Genomic DNA, 16121 nt, shown 5'->3' with positions numbered 1-16121 from the left:
TACCTTCATGGCCACCATCAGAAAAAGACTACTGTGCAACATTATGATCTGTTGATTAATTCCTGGGACTGTTTCATTCTTCCCAAAGGACTGTATGCTGATAAAAATAACCCCCAAAAGCTGAAAGCTAAAACACACTGGTCCCGGGCTGCAGTTCCTTAAGAACAGCTGGGCACCACGGCTGCACTGATGTGAAAAAGCTGCACCTTCCTACAGAAGGTCACCTGACCTGTGGTCCCGCCCCAAATCTCAGCCTGAGGTATATTTCAGTGAAGGCAGGTAGCTGGGCTTCTCAGAGCAGAGAAGCAGTTTAAGAGCAGAAAGGTAGAGGAAATCTAGAAAAGAATCGTCTTGATAACAGATTTATCCCGTGGTGTGAAGGGAGAGGGCAGAGAACCCACTGGCACTTTGCTTATCCAGCGATTTCTGTCACTGTGGTGACCAACTTCTGCCCATTCCATAGGGTCTTGAACTGCTCGGGGACTGGGAACTCATTCTGTAGATAAAGAGATAAGTAGGTTGAAATCTGGGCTACAGAATGAGCTGGAACTAAATCTCACATTACTCCCAATGCTTCCTCCACTTTACCCTGAGAGCAGGGTAGGGTGGAGGGAGAAACTGAAGCCACTGATGCCCACTGTTTGTGATCTGCGACCTTGGACAGCCTGCTAAAAGAGAATACGCATGGCTTCACATCACCTCACAAGGTGCTGGGACTCTCATTCATTTTTGCTATACTGAGCTCAACTTAAAAGCAAAGCTGGGCGTGGTGTAATCACTTGTGTAAGCACTTGTAATCCCAGTGCTTGGGAGGCTGAGACAGGAGGATTGCACAAGTTCGAAGCCAGCCTCAGCTACTTAGTGAGACCTTGTTTCCAAATAAACTATAAAATAGGTCTGGGAGTAAAGCCCGGAGGTAGAAAAGCCCCTGGGTTCCACCCCAGTAACACACACACATACACACACACAAAAAAAGGCAAGCAAAAACTACCCTCCTTTGAAGCCCTACTACCTGGACTACCTTGAAGCCCTACTACCTGGACTACCTTGCTTCTGTGTAATCCTGCTTTTGGTGTACATTGTGGGGTTTTTACCTACTCAGTGCTAAATTACCATCAAATAGCTCTCTCTAATGCAGAAGTCCCTTCTGTTTTTAGTACCATACATTAAGAAATCAAGAAACTCACAAAGTCGCCGCTTTCTGTAGGAATGAGAACGTTCATCTCAGAAGATTTGGCACTGACTATCTCACAATCCAGGGAATTCTTGCTCAGGTAAGCATGGCAGCCATCTGTTTTGTTAATGGAAATGGTTGGCACTTTACCCATTACCTGCAAAGAAAACCAAGAAAACTGAACGTGCAGAAGACGTTCACTGTTGGTGATTCAGCAAAAACATGAAAAGCTCCCAGGCACACAACAGATACTAGATACTGAGAGTGGGTTGGGATGGGTGCTAGAAAAGACTCCCTCTACCAGCCAACTCTTCTTCTGCCGCATCCAAGGCAGCTCAGCTTACAGACTTTGTAGAATCAGATTCCTACCAAAGCAACATCTGTGGGTCTGTTGTGTCTCAATTAATTCCTCATGGACCAAAAGAAGCCAAGATATCAAGTTACCTGAACTTTGACATCCCTGCTGTTGATTATCTCCACAATGCCCACCACGTCATCAAATACCAGACCGAGTTTCTTACAGTTATCTAGTAGAAGGAAGCAGGCCAACAGTGTTAATGTAAAAAGAAAGTATTAGGAGGAGGGGGAGTAAAATGGTTCTGTCCATCTCGGGCTGTGTGGCAGCGACAAGAACTCACCTACTGTAATGGAGTTAATTTTGCCCTTGATTTGCAAAGTTGTATTGACACACTTGTATATGTAAGCCACCTGTTTCAGTTCTGTGTCTTCAATCACCAGATTGGAAACATTCTCCTGATTTTCCTGTTAAAGAGATGCTCCAAGATTCTTATCATGAAGCAAACACCAAACAAAAAATAACATTGTCCCAAACTTTGGTTCTTGCACTGTAAGCCAGAACCCAGCGCCTCACTGGGCTGAGCTGTTTACCCCCTGCCCTCCTTCTCCCAGACTAGGTGTTTTAACTCACCACTCTCCATTTCTTGCCCTCGAGTTCAAGCAGAGCTGGCTCCTTTGTGGCTGGTTTAGGGGATGAGTTGGTTTGGGGTTTAGGTGCAGAGAATGGTTTTGGGCCGCTGCGAACTGGACCACTCTGAGCCTTCAGGGCAGGGTTCTTGTGAGTCTTCATATCATCAGATACGTGTTTCAGGGCTGTAAGAACAACAGTTGCCTTGTTCCTGTATTTCCTACCAGAGCTTTGAGCTGAAGCAATAGCCAACTTCTGCTATCTTATGTTAAACTGATCCTTAGCAGAAAATTCAAAGCAGAAATAAGCTCTTGTGATGTTCTTTTGCAAGCAGTTTTGGAGAAGTACCTTTATAATTTCTCTTCCCCCTCTAGATTAAATTACATCGTTTCATATAATTTCTCTTCTCCCCTTGGGAGACTGAGACAGGAGGATCACAGGTTTGAGGACAGCCTCAGCAAGTAATGAGACAATCAGCTACCTAGTGAGATCTGTTTCAAAAATAAAAAATGGGAGTGTAGCTCAGAAGTAGAAACCACTGGGTTCAATCTCTAGTAATAAAAAAAATATGGATTAAGGGAGGAAAGAATATATGTATAAACGCATAGAAAAAGATTTAGAAAGATATGCATCAAATATATGAGCACAAAATATAGTTTTAAAGCAAAAAAAGCATATATATACACACACACATCTATATATATATCTATCTATCCATCGATCTATCTATATATATAGTTTTTAAGGGAAAAAATCCCATAGTCTCCTTTAGTGTACTGACCCACACCTGACTCCTGAACATGGCAGTCTATGCTGACATATACCAATGTATACCAGTTACTGAATGAATTTTTTTAGCTCTACTAATGCTTGGGCTTATAGTTTTTTTTGTTGTTATTTTTTGCATGGAGGGGCACGTTAGGGAGGGGCTTATAGTTGGTGGGAAGGACACTAAGATCCAACTTCTTCAGCTGGGCTGGATCTACCCAGCCTCATAGTTGCTAAAAGTCATTATAATTTAAATACTAGATTTCTCCCTATAAATATTATATCTCTTTGTAGAAAAAGTGTAATGGCTGCATAATATCATTTCAAAAGGATATAGCAGCCCGGTACAGTGGTGGATGCCTATAATCTCAGTACTTGGGAGGTTGAGGTAGGATCATAGGTTCAAGGACAGCCTCAGCAATGTAGAAGAGACGCTCAGCAACCTCGCAGACTTTCAAAACAAAAATAAAATGGGGGTTGGAGGTGTAGCTTGGAGACTGAGTGCCCTGGGTTCAATCTCCAGTATCAAAAAGAAAAAAATGTTATTTGTATGAGTAGATGTTTAGAAAAGAGCTATATAAGTAAGGCTGCCACTAGCTGTGTGTAAGGGCGACTGTCTACTTTCTAACATTAGGACAGACTCATGCACATTCCCCATGTTACAAGCATGTGTCCTCGAAGTTATGAGCCTCATGACCAGTGACTTCCCAGAGAGACCATGAGATATCATGGAGAAAGCTCTGGGGAAAACTGCTAGTTGTGCCTTTAAATAAGAAGGTAGGTCAGGCAGGGCACACACCTGTAAGCCAAGTACTTAGGAGGCTGAGACAGGAGGATCTAGGTTCAAGGCCAGGCTCAGCTACTTAGCGAGGCCCTCCACAACTTAATGAGACCGTGTTTCAAAATAAAGAATAAAAAGTAGGCCTGGGGGTGTAGCTCAGAGGTAGAATGCCCCTGGGTTCAATCCTCAGTACTGCAAAAAAAAAAAAAAAAAAAAAAGCCTGGAAGTAGAATGTCCTTGGAGTTCAATGCCCAGTACCAAAGTAAATAAATAAATAATGATAGAAGGTACTCCACATATGCCACTTAATATTAAGTCACTTTCCCATGGCACAAAAGGCTTTCTTTCCCCAAGTATAATCCCCTATTTTCAATTTCTACTTGTATCAGGTTTGCTGTTCCTTTGGGAAATTTAAAGGAGTGACCCAACGACTCCTGTGCGCAGGTCAGGCTTCAGGCTTACAGAAGCTTACTAGCTGCTGAGTTTAGTGATGTGGCGAAGCAGAGACAATGTACCTCACCAGCAGTTTGCGCCAAGGTACTCACCATGTGTGATACTCTCCCCCTGGTTGATCTGTGCAAACAGCGCAGAACGGGAAGCAGCGTCATCGGAGCCTGAACTGGTGGGGACTGGGGGAGGAGGGGGGCCTGGGGGAGGGGGAGGGGGGCCCGATCCAGCAGAGGGTCCAGATGGCAATCCACTCAGTTCCTTTGCCATAGGCCCCTGGAACAATAAGTGCAGGCAACACAGTCAGTCCTCTTTCTCTTTGTACTGTTCCCAGCAGGGCCCTATGTGTGCCCAGCGTGTGTGGGGCCCCGCTATAGCCCTTGAGGCGATGATTAATGAATGCTCCTCTCCCCCAGCTCAGCTTTAATCCTTCTCATCTCTTCCCAAGGACCCAACTCTTGGCTGTTTCTCAACCCAATTCCAACTCTAATCGTTATTTCCAAAAATCTACTTGGCATCTTCCTTAGCATGTTACCAGTATTTCAGATTTAACACGTTCAAAATGATTTCATCCCCTCCTGCTTGCTCCCACCTGTACAATCATCCTCTGGTCTCAACTTCAGTGAGACATCCAAGTTCGATAATTCAGTCGTCTTTGAGGCTTCTAACTCCCTTAACCTTACTAAACTTTTCTATGATCTAAAGATGATCCCTTGCCCATAACCTATATACCAAAACAAACCTGATAAGCATCACTCTCAGCCCAATACCAAGTCCAAAAGTTTTAGCCTACCTTCCTTCCAGCCTTTTCTCCTAAAAATTGGCCTATTTCCCCGTATGGAAGCCAGAGATAACCATTTTCTACATTGAATCTGTGTTTACTTTGTTGTGCTGTGCCTTTTGCTAGTATTTCTCTCACTGCCCTATACTGCTTTAAGTCTCAGATCAAAGCATATCCCATCAAAGTACAGCCTCTCCCAGTGAGAATCCCTCTTCTCTTCCTTTCCCTGTGGTAAGGAAATAAGACTCTGTGTTTGTATTATAGCATTTGACTTGGTGAATTCTATTAGGGTTTATATCTGGGTTTTTTTTTTTTTTTTTTTTGTACTGCGAATTGAACCCAGAGCATTCTACCTCTGGGGTACACCCTCAGCCTATTTTATTTTATTATTATTATTATTTTTTTTTTTTTTTGGTGGTACTGGGGTTCCTGGAAGCCCTTCTACCTCCAGGCTACACTCCCAGACCTATTTTTACATTTTTTTAAATTTGGAAACAGGGTCTCCTAAGCCAGCGCGCGCGGCTGTCTTCGAACCTGCGTGATCCTCCTGTCTCTGCCTCCCGAGCGCGGGGATTACAAGCGTGCGCCACCACGCCCGGCTAGCCTATTTTATTTTTAAGCAGGGTCTCACTAAATTGCAGAGGGCCTCACTACATCACTGAAGCTGGCCTTAAACCTGTGATTTTCCTGTCTCAGCCTCCCAAGTACTAGGATTACAATCATGCACCACCACGCCTCACTTATGTCTGTATTTTTTAACTCTTGACAGCTGAGATAGCATGATTTATTCATCTGTCTCCTCCCTTCTAGTAGCAATATCTGTACTGACCTGTTTTTTAAAACTGAATAGAACTCATATTTCTTCTCTGACCCTTGCTTTCTTTATTCTCTTTTCTCTTTTCCTTTCTATCCTCTACCAAAAACAACAAGAACAAAAACAAAACCTAGCACTACTTCTAGGCCTCTGTGGTTTGAAGTCCTGGAGAGAGAAAGAAAGGAAAGAAGGGAGGAAGGGACTCACTAACCGTCTTGCTCCAGGCCAATCCAGTGGTATGGAACTCCTTGATGTAAGCCTGCAGCTCTGCCCATATACTCAGGTAAGCCTTGACCCAGTTCACGTGCTTCTTATCCCTGGGAGGAGTAAAGAGAACATGTCGCAGGCAGCCAGGGTACGTCATGTAATAGTGACTCCAGAGCCCTTCCTCTCTGGGTCACACCCTGCCTGCCTGCGGTGTTTCTTAGGCTCTAAGTGGCAGCTTTCCTATTGTCACTTCCTGTTGTCACTGAGCTTTTAAAAAAAAAAAAAAAGATGCATTATAATTTGATATCAGAGTGATACTCTAAGTGATACATTCATATATGTATAAAACTGAACTTATGTATAAAACTTAAGAAAAATTAAAAGATTAAAACACCCTAGTCTATTATCGTAATTAGGTCAAACTCCACTAGAATAGGGACACTGAATTAAATTCTTCCTCTCTTGTATGGGGGGGTAAAGGGAAGAGGTATACTGGAGATTGAACCCAGGAGCATTCTAACTCTGAGCTATATCCCCAGCCCTATTTTATTAGTAGTATTTATTATTGTTGTTGTTGTTGTTATATATTTTTTGTGGTACTGGGGATTGAACCCAGGGGCATTCTACCTCTGAGCTACATCTCCAGCCCTATTTTTTATTCTTTATTTTGAAACAAGGTCTCACTAAACTGTGGAGGGCCTCACAAAGTAGCTGAGGCTGGCTGTGAACCTGTGATCCTATCTTAGCCTCCCAAGTACTGGGATTACAAGCATGCGCCGCCACACCTGGCTCCCCAGCCCTATTTTATTTTGAAAAAGTGTCTTGCTAGGTTGATGAGAGTCTCACTACTTACTTACTGAGCTGTCCTCAAACCTGCAGTCCTATCTCAGCCTCCCAAATGCTGGGATCATAGGCATGTGCCATCACCCTTGGCAAGCTCATTTTAATTTTGAAATGGACTTGCTAAGTTGTTTAGGCTGACCTGTGATCCTCCTGTCTCAGCCTCCCAAGCACTGCAATTATAGGTATATGCTTATGCCACCATGCCCAGCTTATTGTGTGTGTGTGTGTGTGTGTGTGTGTGTGTGTGTGTGTGTGTTACTGAGGATTGAAACCAGGAACATTCTACCTTTGAGCTGCACCCCCAGCCCTATTTTATATTTCATTTTGAAATATAAAAGTTATTTATATAACTTTTATATAAGTAAGTTGCAGAGGACCTCACTAATTGCTGAGGCCAGCTTCAAACCTGTGATCCTCCTGTCTCAGGCTCCCAAATATTGGAATTACAAGTGTGCACCAGCACAGCTGGCATCTCCTATCCTTTTTTTTTTTTTTTTTGGTGGTACTGGGGTTCCTGGAAGCCCTTCTACCTCCGGGCTACACTCCCAGACCTATTTTTACATTTTTTTATTTGGAAACAGGGGGTCTCCTAAGCCAGCTCGCGCGGCCGGCTTCGAACCTGTGCGATCCTCCTGTCTCTGCCTCCCAAGCGCGGGGATTACAAGCGTGCGCCACCACGCCCAGCCGTCTCCTATCTTTTATAGTGGTATTTCTCAAAACTTTTTCTAAGAAAAAAAATTAAAGTAGACTTTAAGTAGAACATAATACATAAAACATAAAAATAGATATTCAGTCAAATGTTGTTGTAGATGCATATAATCCCTATGCTTGGGAGGCTGAGACAGGAGAATTGCAGGTTTGAAGCCAGCCTCAAAAACTTAGTGAGACCCTATTTCACAGAAAATACAAAATAAAAAGGACTGGGGGTATAGCTCAGAGGTAGAATGTCCCTAGTTTCAATTCCCTAGTACTCCCACCTCAAATAAACCCCAGACATTTTTTGCATCAAATCATGGTAGAGCCAAGATTTCTCAGGCATGAACTCAAGGACTCTAAGAACTTCCAATGCCTCTGGGGAATGGCTTATTTTAAAATATGCCCTATCCCCTCACACACAAAAATAAAAATACCAACACTTTCCCTTAGGAGAAAATAATCAGCATTAAATTACAAAAATAGCACTGAATTGTGGCTAAAGTCCCCTTTCTTTTTACATACTAGCTGGAAGACTTTAAGGTTACTTAGCCTAAGACCTAGTGTCCTCAACTGTAAAATAATGGGGTAAATTGAAAACATTGTGAATCTTAATTTCAGGTTGTTGGAAGGATCAAAGATGTGCATTTCACACAAACGAAGGCCTATTTCTTGTGGAGTAGTATTTCAGCAACTATTGTTAGACCAATAATGGTCAGAGGGGTTTATAGATAGCTGTACAACTAAGTAATTGCTGCCTATGATCACTCCAGCTCAAAATCGGCAAAAGAGAAGTGAGTTGGGACTAGTAGGCACAAGTGGAGAGACAAACAGTAACTCTCCTTATTGAACACCTGCACTGGCTAGGCAGCCTAACTCACGTTACCTGACTGCATGAATAAGGAAATTTTCTTTGCCACATCACCAGTGAGGAATTCTCAATAGAGGAACAAAATTTCATATAAACAAATCAATGGGTATTAGCCCACATTACCTCTAGCAAAACCTCCCCAGAAAGGTCAGAATTAGAAAAGCAAAAGGGCAGCCAGGCACCACCAGGTTTGTGATCCCAGCATTCGGGAGGCTGAGACAGGAGGATTGTGGTTTGCGGGCAGCCTCAGCTACTTAGGCCCTTTCCAACTCAGTGAGACCCTGTTTCTAAATAAAGAATAAAAAATAGGGCTGAGGGTATAGCTCAGAGGTAGAATGCCCCTGGGTTCCCTCCCTAGTACTGCAATAAATAAATAAATAAATATTAAAGATTAAAAAAAAAAAGTAAAAGGACCTCTCCAAACCATGGAGGAAAAAGAAATGGAAGCAGAAAACTCTCCTGCTAGAATCATAGGTTCATGGCCAGCCACAGTACTTAGTGAGGCCCTGTTTCAAAATTAAAAAAAAAAACCAAAAAACTAAAATAGGGCTGAGGGTGTAGCTTAGAGCTAGAATGCTCCTGGGTTCAACCTCCAGCAGCAAAAAAAAAAAAAGAAAAAAAGAAAAAGAAAAACTTCCTGGTTGCAAATGCAACTTCTCTAAGCCAGTATCTACCAAGCTCTCTAGAAGGAGCCTGAGAGAAGAGAACATGGAAGCCAAGAACAGCCTTAGTTAACCCCAAAGTGCCACTATGAAGCCACCATCTGGTCTGTCCTCTCCCCTTGAAGAAAGGCTACACTTACACATCTTTGTATTCCTTGAGGACTCGGTTTGTGTAAAACGTGGCAGCATCATTCATCTCTTTCACAAAGGGGCCAGGTTTGGGGGCCTAGAAAGAAGCAGTCAGTGACTCAGAGCCTCTCCAACCACATTTCCTCCATCCTTTGAGCCTGCCCCTTCCCTCCAATGGAAGCTGTGCTGCTCACCATAGCCACCCACGCCAGCGCCTGGATGCTCTCACTGACAGCTGACAGGTGATTGAACAACTTGCTCCCTCGGTTCTTCTCCCGAAAAGTTATCACTTCTTGGATCTGCTCTGAGATGGGTGCCAACAGATCAGAAAGCTTATTCTAGGAAAAGAAACAAGAAAATATTCAGGTTAAGGTCTGTCCATAGAAGCTGTATTTATGTTGTTTAACTCTGATCCTAAAGGCAGAAATCTTTTATGGACTAAAATGAGCACAGAGACAGGCATGGTGGCGCACACTTGTAATCTCAGTACTTGGAAGGCCGAGACAGAAGGATCACAGGTTCGCGGCCAGCCTCAGCTATTAGTGAGGCCCTCTGCAACTTAGTGAAACCCTATTTCAAAATAAAGAATAAAAAAAAAATAGAATGCCCCTGAGTTCAACCCCAGGCCCAAAGTAGTAGTAGTAGTAGTAGTAGTAGTAGTAGTAGTAGTAGTAGTAGTAGTAATAATAATGGCACAGAAATAAACTTTGTACTCATCCTGACCTTATTCATATGGCTAAAATGCTGCTCATCATTCACCTCTGCATAAAATCTCAACTCCTCAGGCTGGATTTTGTGCTTGCTCATGCTCAAGACCCGCACTCTATTTATACCACAAAACCCACCATTTCAGCCACTTGTCTCTGAAGTCCAACTAATAGAGACACTCGTTTATGCCTTTTTTTTTCTTTTTCTTTTGTGGTACTGGGAATGGAACCCAAGGGCATTCTATCTCCGAGCTACACCCCCAGCTCTACCTTTTTTTCTTTTTCTTTTTTTTTTTGGTGGTACTGGGTTTCCTGGAAGCCCTTATACCTCCGGGCTACACTCCCAGACCTATTTTTTATACCTTTTTATTTGGAAACAAGGTCTCTTAAGCCAGTGCCTGCGCGATCCTCCTGCCTCCGCCTCCCAAGTGTGGGGATTACAAGCATGCACCACCACGCCTGGCTGCTGTTGTTATTAAAGGCATCTTTAATTAAAACTGGCACCTTCAAGCAAGGTCTGCCAACCGTGGGGCAAAGGACCGATGACCAAGCAGCAGATTCACGCGATCAGCAGAGTCACAGTCGGCAGAGTCCTTATTCTTTTATTTTTGAAATAGGTCTCACTGAGTTGCAGAGTCCTCACTAAGTAGCTGGGGCTGTCCACAAACCACAATCCTCCTGTCTCAGTCTCCCAAATTCTGGGATTACAAGTGTGCGCCACATGCCTGGCTCCTTTTTTTATTTTTTCATCTATCCAAAAGTTTCACAAGGAACAGCCCTCCAACCCCCACCACATCAGCTTCCTACAACATTTATTGTCAGCATAACCTCTTCTAGCACCTTTACCACTCACAAAAACAAACTATTAATGGACCCGTGTGAATACATTTTTCTTTCTCATTAATTCTTCAAAGGCCAGGGCTTTATCTTAGCTCTCCTCTGTCATCATAATAGCCCTCAATGCACTGTTAGCCATATAGCAGCTGCTGAATAGAGATCTGATGAACCAAATGCAATTAGGGGGCTTGGCATTCAAACAGGCAGCTCAGAGAAAAGGACCAATCTTGTATTTCTGTGCTATTTTATCCTTCCTCAAAGCCTAGTTTCTAGAACATCTCAATTCTTAGGTGTTAGCATGAAAACTATCTAAATAGGAGTCTGGAAACTCTTTCTTGAAAGGGCCAGACAGTAAACATTTATTTCCCAAAATTTCACTTACAAAAATAGGTAGCAGACCAGATTTGGATTGCAGGCTGTGGTTTGCCAACCCTTGGTCAAAAGTGAAAAAAATCTAGAAAGTTTAACAGCGTGTCAGCTGCTTGACTTCTTGTGGCAAGCGTGTGTTTGGAGAAAATATTCAGATAAATGCTTTAACTACCCAGGATAGATTAAAGGCTAACTATAATATATCTATGCTATCTTGTGCTATTAATAATTATTTAATTATTTAGGCATGCCAAGAACCAAGGATTTTTTTTTTTTTTTTTTTTTTTTTGGTGGTACTGGGGTTCCTGGAAGCCCTTCTACCGCCGGTATACACTCCCACGGGCTACACTCCCAGACCTATTTTTCAACATTTTTATGTGGAAACAGAGTCTCTTAAGCCAGCGAGGCTGGCTCCCAACCAGCGCGATCCTCCTGTCTCCGCCTCCCAAGCGCGGGGATTACAAGCATGCGCCACCACACCCGGCTGGGACCAAGGATTTTAATACAACATTAGCAAGAAAACTTGCTTTATTAACCCTCTATTCTTAGGAAAAGCAAAAGCAAAAGAAACAAGCTTCAAATCTTTCATCCTGAAAAATATTTAAATTTTCTTTATTTTAAAACTTTTTACACCTTACAGCAAAAAATTCTATGTTAGAAGTAAAGTTGTTGGGCATGGTAATGCATTCTTATTATCCTAGTACTTGAAAAGCTGAAATAGAATAATGCAGGTTCAAAACCAACCGCAGCAACTTACTGAGGCCTTCCGCAAGTTAATGAAACCCTATTTCAAAATAAAAAAATAAAACAGGCCAGGTGCAGTAACATACACTTGTAATCCCAGTACTTGGGAAGCTGAGACAGGAAAATTACAAGTTCAAGGACAGCCTCATCAAGTAGTGAGACTCTCATCAACCTTGCCAGACCCTGTTTCCAAACAAAAACAAAACAGGGGTGGGGTGTAGCCCAAAGGTAGAATGTCTCTGGGTTCCATCTCCAGTACCACAAAAAAGAAAAAAAAATTAGGGCTGGGGATATAGTTCAGAGGTAAAATGCCCCTGAGTTCAAGCCCAAGTACCATTAAAAAAAAAAAAAAAAAAAAAAAAAAGGAAACTTGAAGATTTCCCCACCAAGGAAAGATGAGGGGAAAGGCAGTACTTCAGGATCTTCACAGCAGCTTTACCAAATCCTACCTGTGGTAAAAGAGAACCATTTCTATATAAGAGGTTCCTGATTAAGAGAAGTGGCACACAGTCCCAAGTTAAAGTCCCAAGCAAAATGACAAGAAGGAAAGAAAAAAAAAGCCAGTAGAGACCAGTAAATACATGGCACATTCCTGTGATGGCCCTTTAGGTCTGACTCTACCTCTGGGATTTGGTGTGAATGTACATTAGCAAGAACCTGGTAGGTCTACTTTAGCATGTTGTGATAACTTCTCAGAAATCTTTCAACTTGTCCTGAGCATAAAACCCAAACTAAGTCAACTACTACTGAACTTACACCGGCTGGCTGCTGGCACTGAGAAGCTGTAACCAGGAGAGCTCGCTCCAACTTCAGGCCTGTGTGGACCATCTCTGCCTGCAGGACAGGAGAAGAATCAGCTGTCAATGACACATTATACCTGGAGAGGTCTTGATAAGAATAACCTGAAACCTCCACTTCCATGTGCTCTGGTAGCACTCAGACACTTATATTGTTTTCCTCCTGTATTCCAGATTCCGAGGCTGATAAGAGAATCACATATACTACTGTTCCCACTAGAACAAATCAGGGATACAAAGCCAGAATTCAGCATGAAGATAATCAGGGCCAGTCTTAGGTGAAGTCAGGATAGCAACTTCATATGATGTTTCTGACATGCATGGGAAGATCTCTCCTATCTGATATCACCAACCTCCACCTCCACTTTCCTTAAAAACTGAACGGAGGCGTAAAGTGAAAGGCCTAATTTATGCCAAAAATTATCAAGGCATTTACTCCTTCAGGTTAAAGCTATCTTTCAAATACTGGATAAATGTAGATTAATAAAGCCAATCTAAGTGAGCTAGAACCAGCACTTTATCAGGTGAAAAAGAATAGAAGTATTAGTGCAGTGTACCAGCTTAAGGTTATTTCCAAATAAAAAAATAAAAAAGTAAGAGTGTAGTAAAACTACTATAAGTACTGTTTTGTCAAACTTTTTTTCTTTTTCCAGGTTTGGGGATGGAATCCAGGGGCATTTGACCTCTGAGCTACATCCCCTGCCCTATTTTTATTCTTTATTTTGAAACAGGGTCTCAATAAGTTGTGGAGGGCCTCACTAAGTAGCTGAGGCTGTCCACAAATCACAATCCTCTGGTTTCAGCCTCCCGAGTGCTGGGATTAGAAGCATGCACCACCACGCCCGGCTTATTGTCAAATTTTGATCTTAGTCATAAATGTTTTTCTTACCTAGGGTCATAGTCAAAAGAATTTAAGAAACATGAAGCTACAAGCACTATTAAGATAATATGCAAAATGAAAGAACATATTTTATTTTTTCTGGATTTGCATTTTTCAAAAGAAAAAAGTTATACACATTTTGAAATTTTAACATTACAGAACTGTACAAATAAAAAATGCAAGCTCCACAACCCTATCAAAGTCCCAGCCCCACTCTCAAAGTAAAGACTACTGCCAGTAGCTGGGATATGAGAGGCTCGGGGATTAGATGAGGAAGACGCTAAACATGGTTATTTAGAAAGGATCATTCGGTGGACCAGGAAGAAGGTTTTGGGTCCCAAAGAGAGAGGCAGGATGTACTTATAAGCGTGTGGGGTGGTGGCGGTGGCACCACGTAGGAGGTACATCAAGGGAGGTGGGTGGAGAGGTACCTGTCACTACCTACTTCATATTCTTGCAGTGGACTAAGTGTGGAAATTAGCATAACTAGTAACTATTAATCAGTTTTAAAAACGCTAAGTCATGATAATGACTCTTTTGAATAAACCACCCTAGGCTTGGTTACATAACATAATGAGATCAGACTAGTAGCATATTCTTCACCACAAAGATGAACAGAGCCATATTTTATACACCAAGAAAACTCAGAATATGTAATAAAATTAAGGAGCTGCCAGGCATGGTGACGCACACTTGTAATCCCAGTACTTGAGAGGCTGAGACAGGAGTATCACAGATTCATGGCCAGCCTCTGCTAATGAGGCCCTTTGCAGCTTAGTGAGACCCTGTTTCAACAAAGAAAAAATAGGGCTAAGGGTAAAATGCTCCTGGGTTCAATCCCCAGTACCGCAGAAAAAATAAAAGCAGGGGGCCTAGAAAAATGAAGAAACCTATATGTACCTAGACTGAGCTCTTTAGTACAGGAAGAGGAAAAGGAGTCAGGAGCCTCTCAGAGAAGCTCTTACACAAGGGATGAGCTAGAGCTGAGGAAAGCCACTAGTCCTTATAAGAGAGAAAAAGGCACAACATCCTTACATGTTTCTGCACATCTCCTCCAATCTCTTTACTTATCTTCAAGTACTCTGCCACAGGACCAGCAAGCAGTGAGTCAAATGCTTGCACATATGGAGCTGTTCCTGGTGAAAACAGATACACCAAGAAGAATCAGTTGCGCAACAAAAGGAGGTTTCTTTAAAGTGCACTTCCATGTGAAAATGGGGGCCAAAATAGTCCATAGAATACTAAAGTGGGAGTCATGAAACCAGGTCCTAGTTCCAGTATCAACACTACCTGGTTGTGTGACCCTTTTCCTTTCTGAGTTTAAATTTTCTTTTACTTATAAAATGAAAATGAGTCAGGTATGGCAGCACATGCCTGTAATCCCAGTATTTAGGAAGCTGAGACAGGAGGATCTCAGGTTTGAGAACAGCTTCATAACACAGTGAAACTCTCAGCAATCTATCCAGACCCTATTTCAAAACAAAAAATAGTCAGGTGTGGTGGCACATGTTTGTAATCCTAGTACTTGAGAGGCTGAGCCAGGAGGATTGCAGGTTTGCAGCCAGCCTCAACTACTTAGTGAGGCCCTCCACAACTTAGTGAGACCCTGTTTCAAAATAAAGAATAAAAAAATTGGGGTGGGGTTATAGGTCAGAGGTAGAATGCCCCTGGATTCAATCCACAGTACTGCAAAAAAAAAAAAAAGGGGGGTCTGGGGGTATAGTTTGGAGAGAGAATGCCCCTGGATATAATCTCTACTACCACAAAATAAATTAATTAGCCGGGCGTGGTGGCACACGCTTGTAATCCCCGCGCTTGGGAGGCGGAGACAGGAGGATCATGCATGTTTGTTCGAAGCCAGCAGCGCTGTCTTAAGAGACCCTGTTTCCAAAAATAAAATAGGTCTGGGAGTGTAGCCTGGAAGTAGAAGGGCTTCCAGGAACCACCAAAAAAATAAAATAATTAATTAACCAAGTAATAAAAAATAAACAAAATGATCCTCCACAAAGACTCTTTTTCAATTAGTGCATGTGCAAAATGGTTGATCTGCCAATCATTTAGAGAGAGGAAATTTTAATATCACTTGTCTTCTGACTTAAACTGGAGTCATTCTTCTGAAAAAAGAACAGGAAACATCACACAAGCAGGAAGTTCTTGTGTTAAAATAACTTAACCACAGGTCTCCCTGTACAAGTCACTTCCTCCCTTAACTGTACAGTACAGCAGTATGACTTATAGGAGATGAACTGCCTAGATTAAGTGTTTTGGGAAGTCAGCTCCAAAAGAGAAAATTCATTAGGATGGAAGAATTAAGGCCAAGACACAACACAAGGCCTTCTGCTGGGCTGTGGAGTGCTTACCTTTTGAAGGACTGTCTCCATACCCGCAGTGCATGTCAGAGGTATTGGATACTGCCTCTAGGCGGCCCACTGCTCGCTCTAATCTTTCTACCAGATTTTGCATATCAGCCATAATGTACCACCTGCTGAAACAGATCAAATGTCATTCATTTTAATATTACACAGCACCTACATGGGGTGTAGAGGATGTCAATTCTGTAGAACAGAATAATAAAATAAGATGGAAAAGTAGTTTAGCAAATTTGCAAAATCATACAGATCTCATTAAGCAAGAAAACTCAGGAAAAAGTGTTCACTAAGTCAAATCTTATTCAAATGCTTACTGAATAGTA

At 42.3% G+C, this 16121-nt stretch overlaps 1 protein-coding gene across 1 annotated transcript; it reads right to left on the bottom strand.

Annotated features, from left to right (window-relative positions):
• Window positions 1-412: 412 nt before the first annotated feature.
• CAP1 (cyclase associated actin cytoskeleton regulatory protein 1) lies at window positions 413-15901 on the bottom strand (the record flags this gene model as incomplete). Its single annotated transcript, XM_080692297.1, has 12 exons — window positions 413-496; window positions 1188-1331; window positions 1619-1701; window positions 1813-1936; window positions 2103-2284; window positions 4194-4371; window positions 5902-6007; window positions 9107-9192; window positions 9290-9433; window positions 12509-12586; window positions 14465-14565; window positions 15790-15901. The coding sequence occupies 12 exons, from the start codon at window positions 15899-15901 to the stop codon at window positions 413-415; spliced, it is 1422 nt and encodes a 473-aa protein (XP_080548423.1).
• Window positions 15902-16121: the final 220 nt, after the last annotated feature.

This window comes from Muscardinus avellanarius (genome assembly GCF_963383645.1).
Source record: "Muscardinus avellanarius genome assembly, chromosome: 3".
Lineage (NCBI taxonomy): Eukaryota > Metazoa > Chordata > Mammalia > Rodentia > Gliridae > Muscardinus > Muscardinus avellanarius.
Note: the sequence above shows the minus strand (reverse complement) of the source record. Positions and strands in the feature narration are given on the sequence as shown.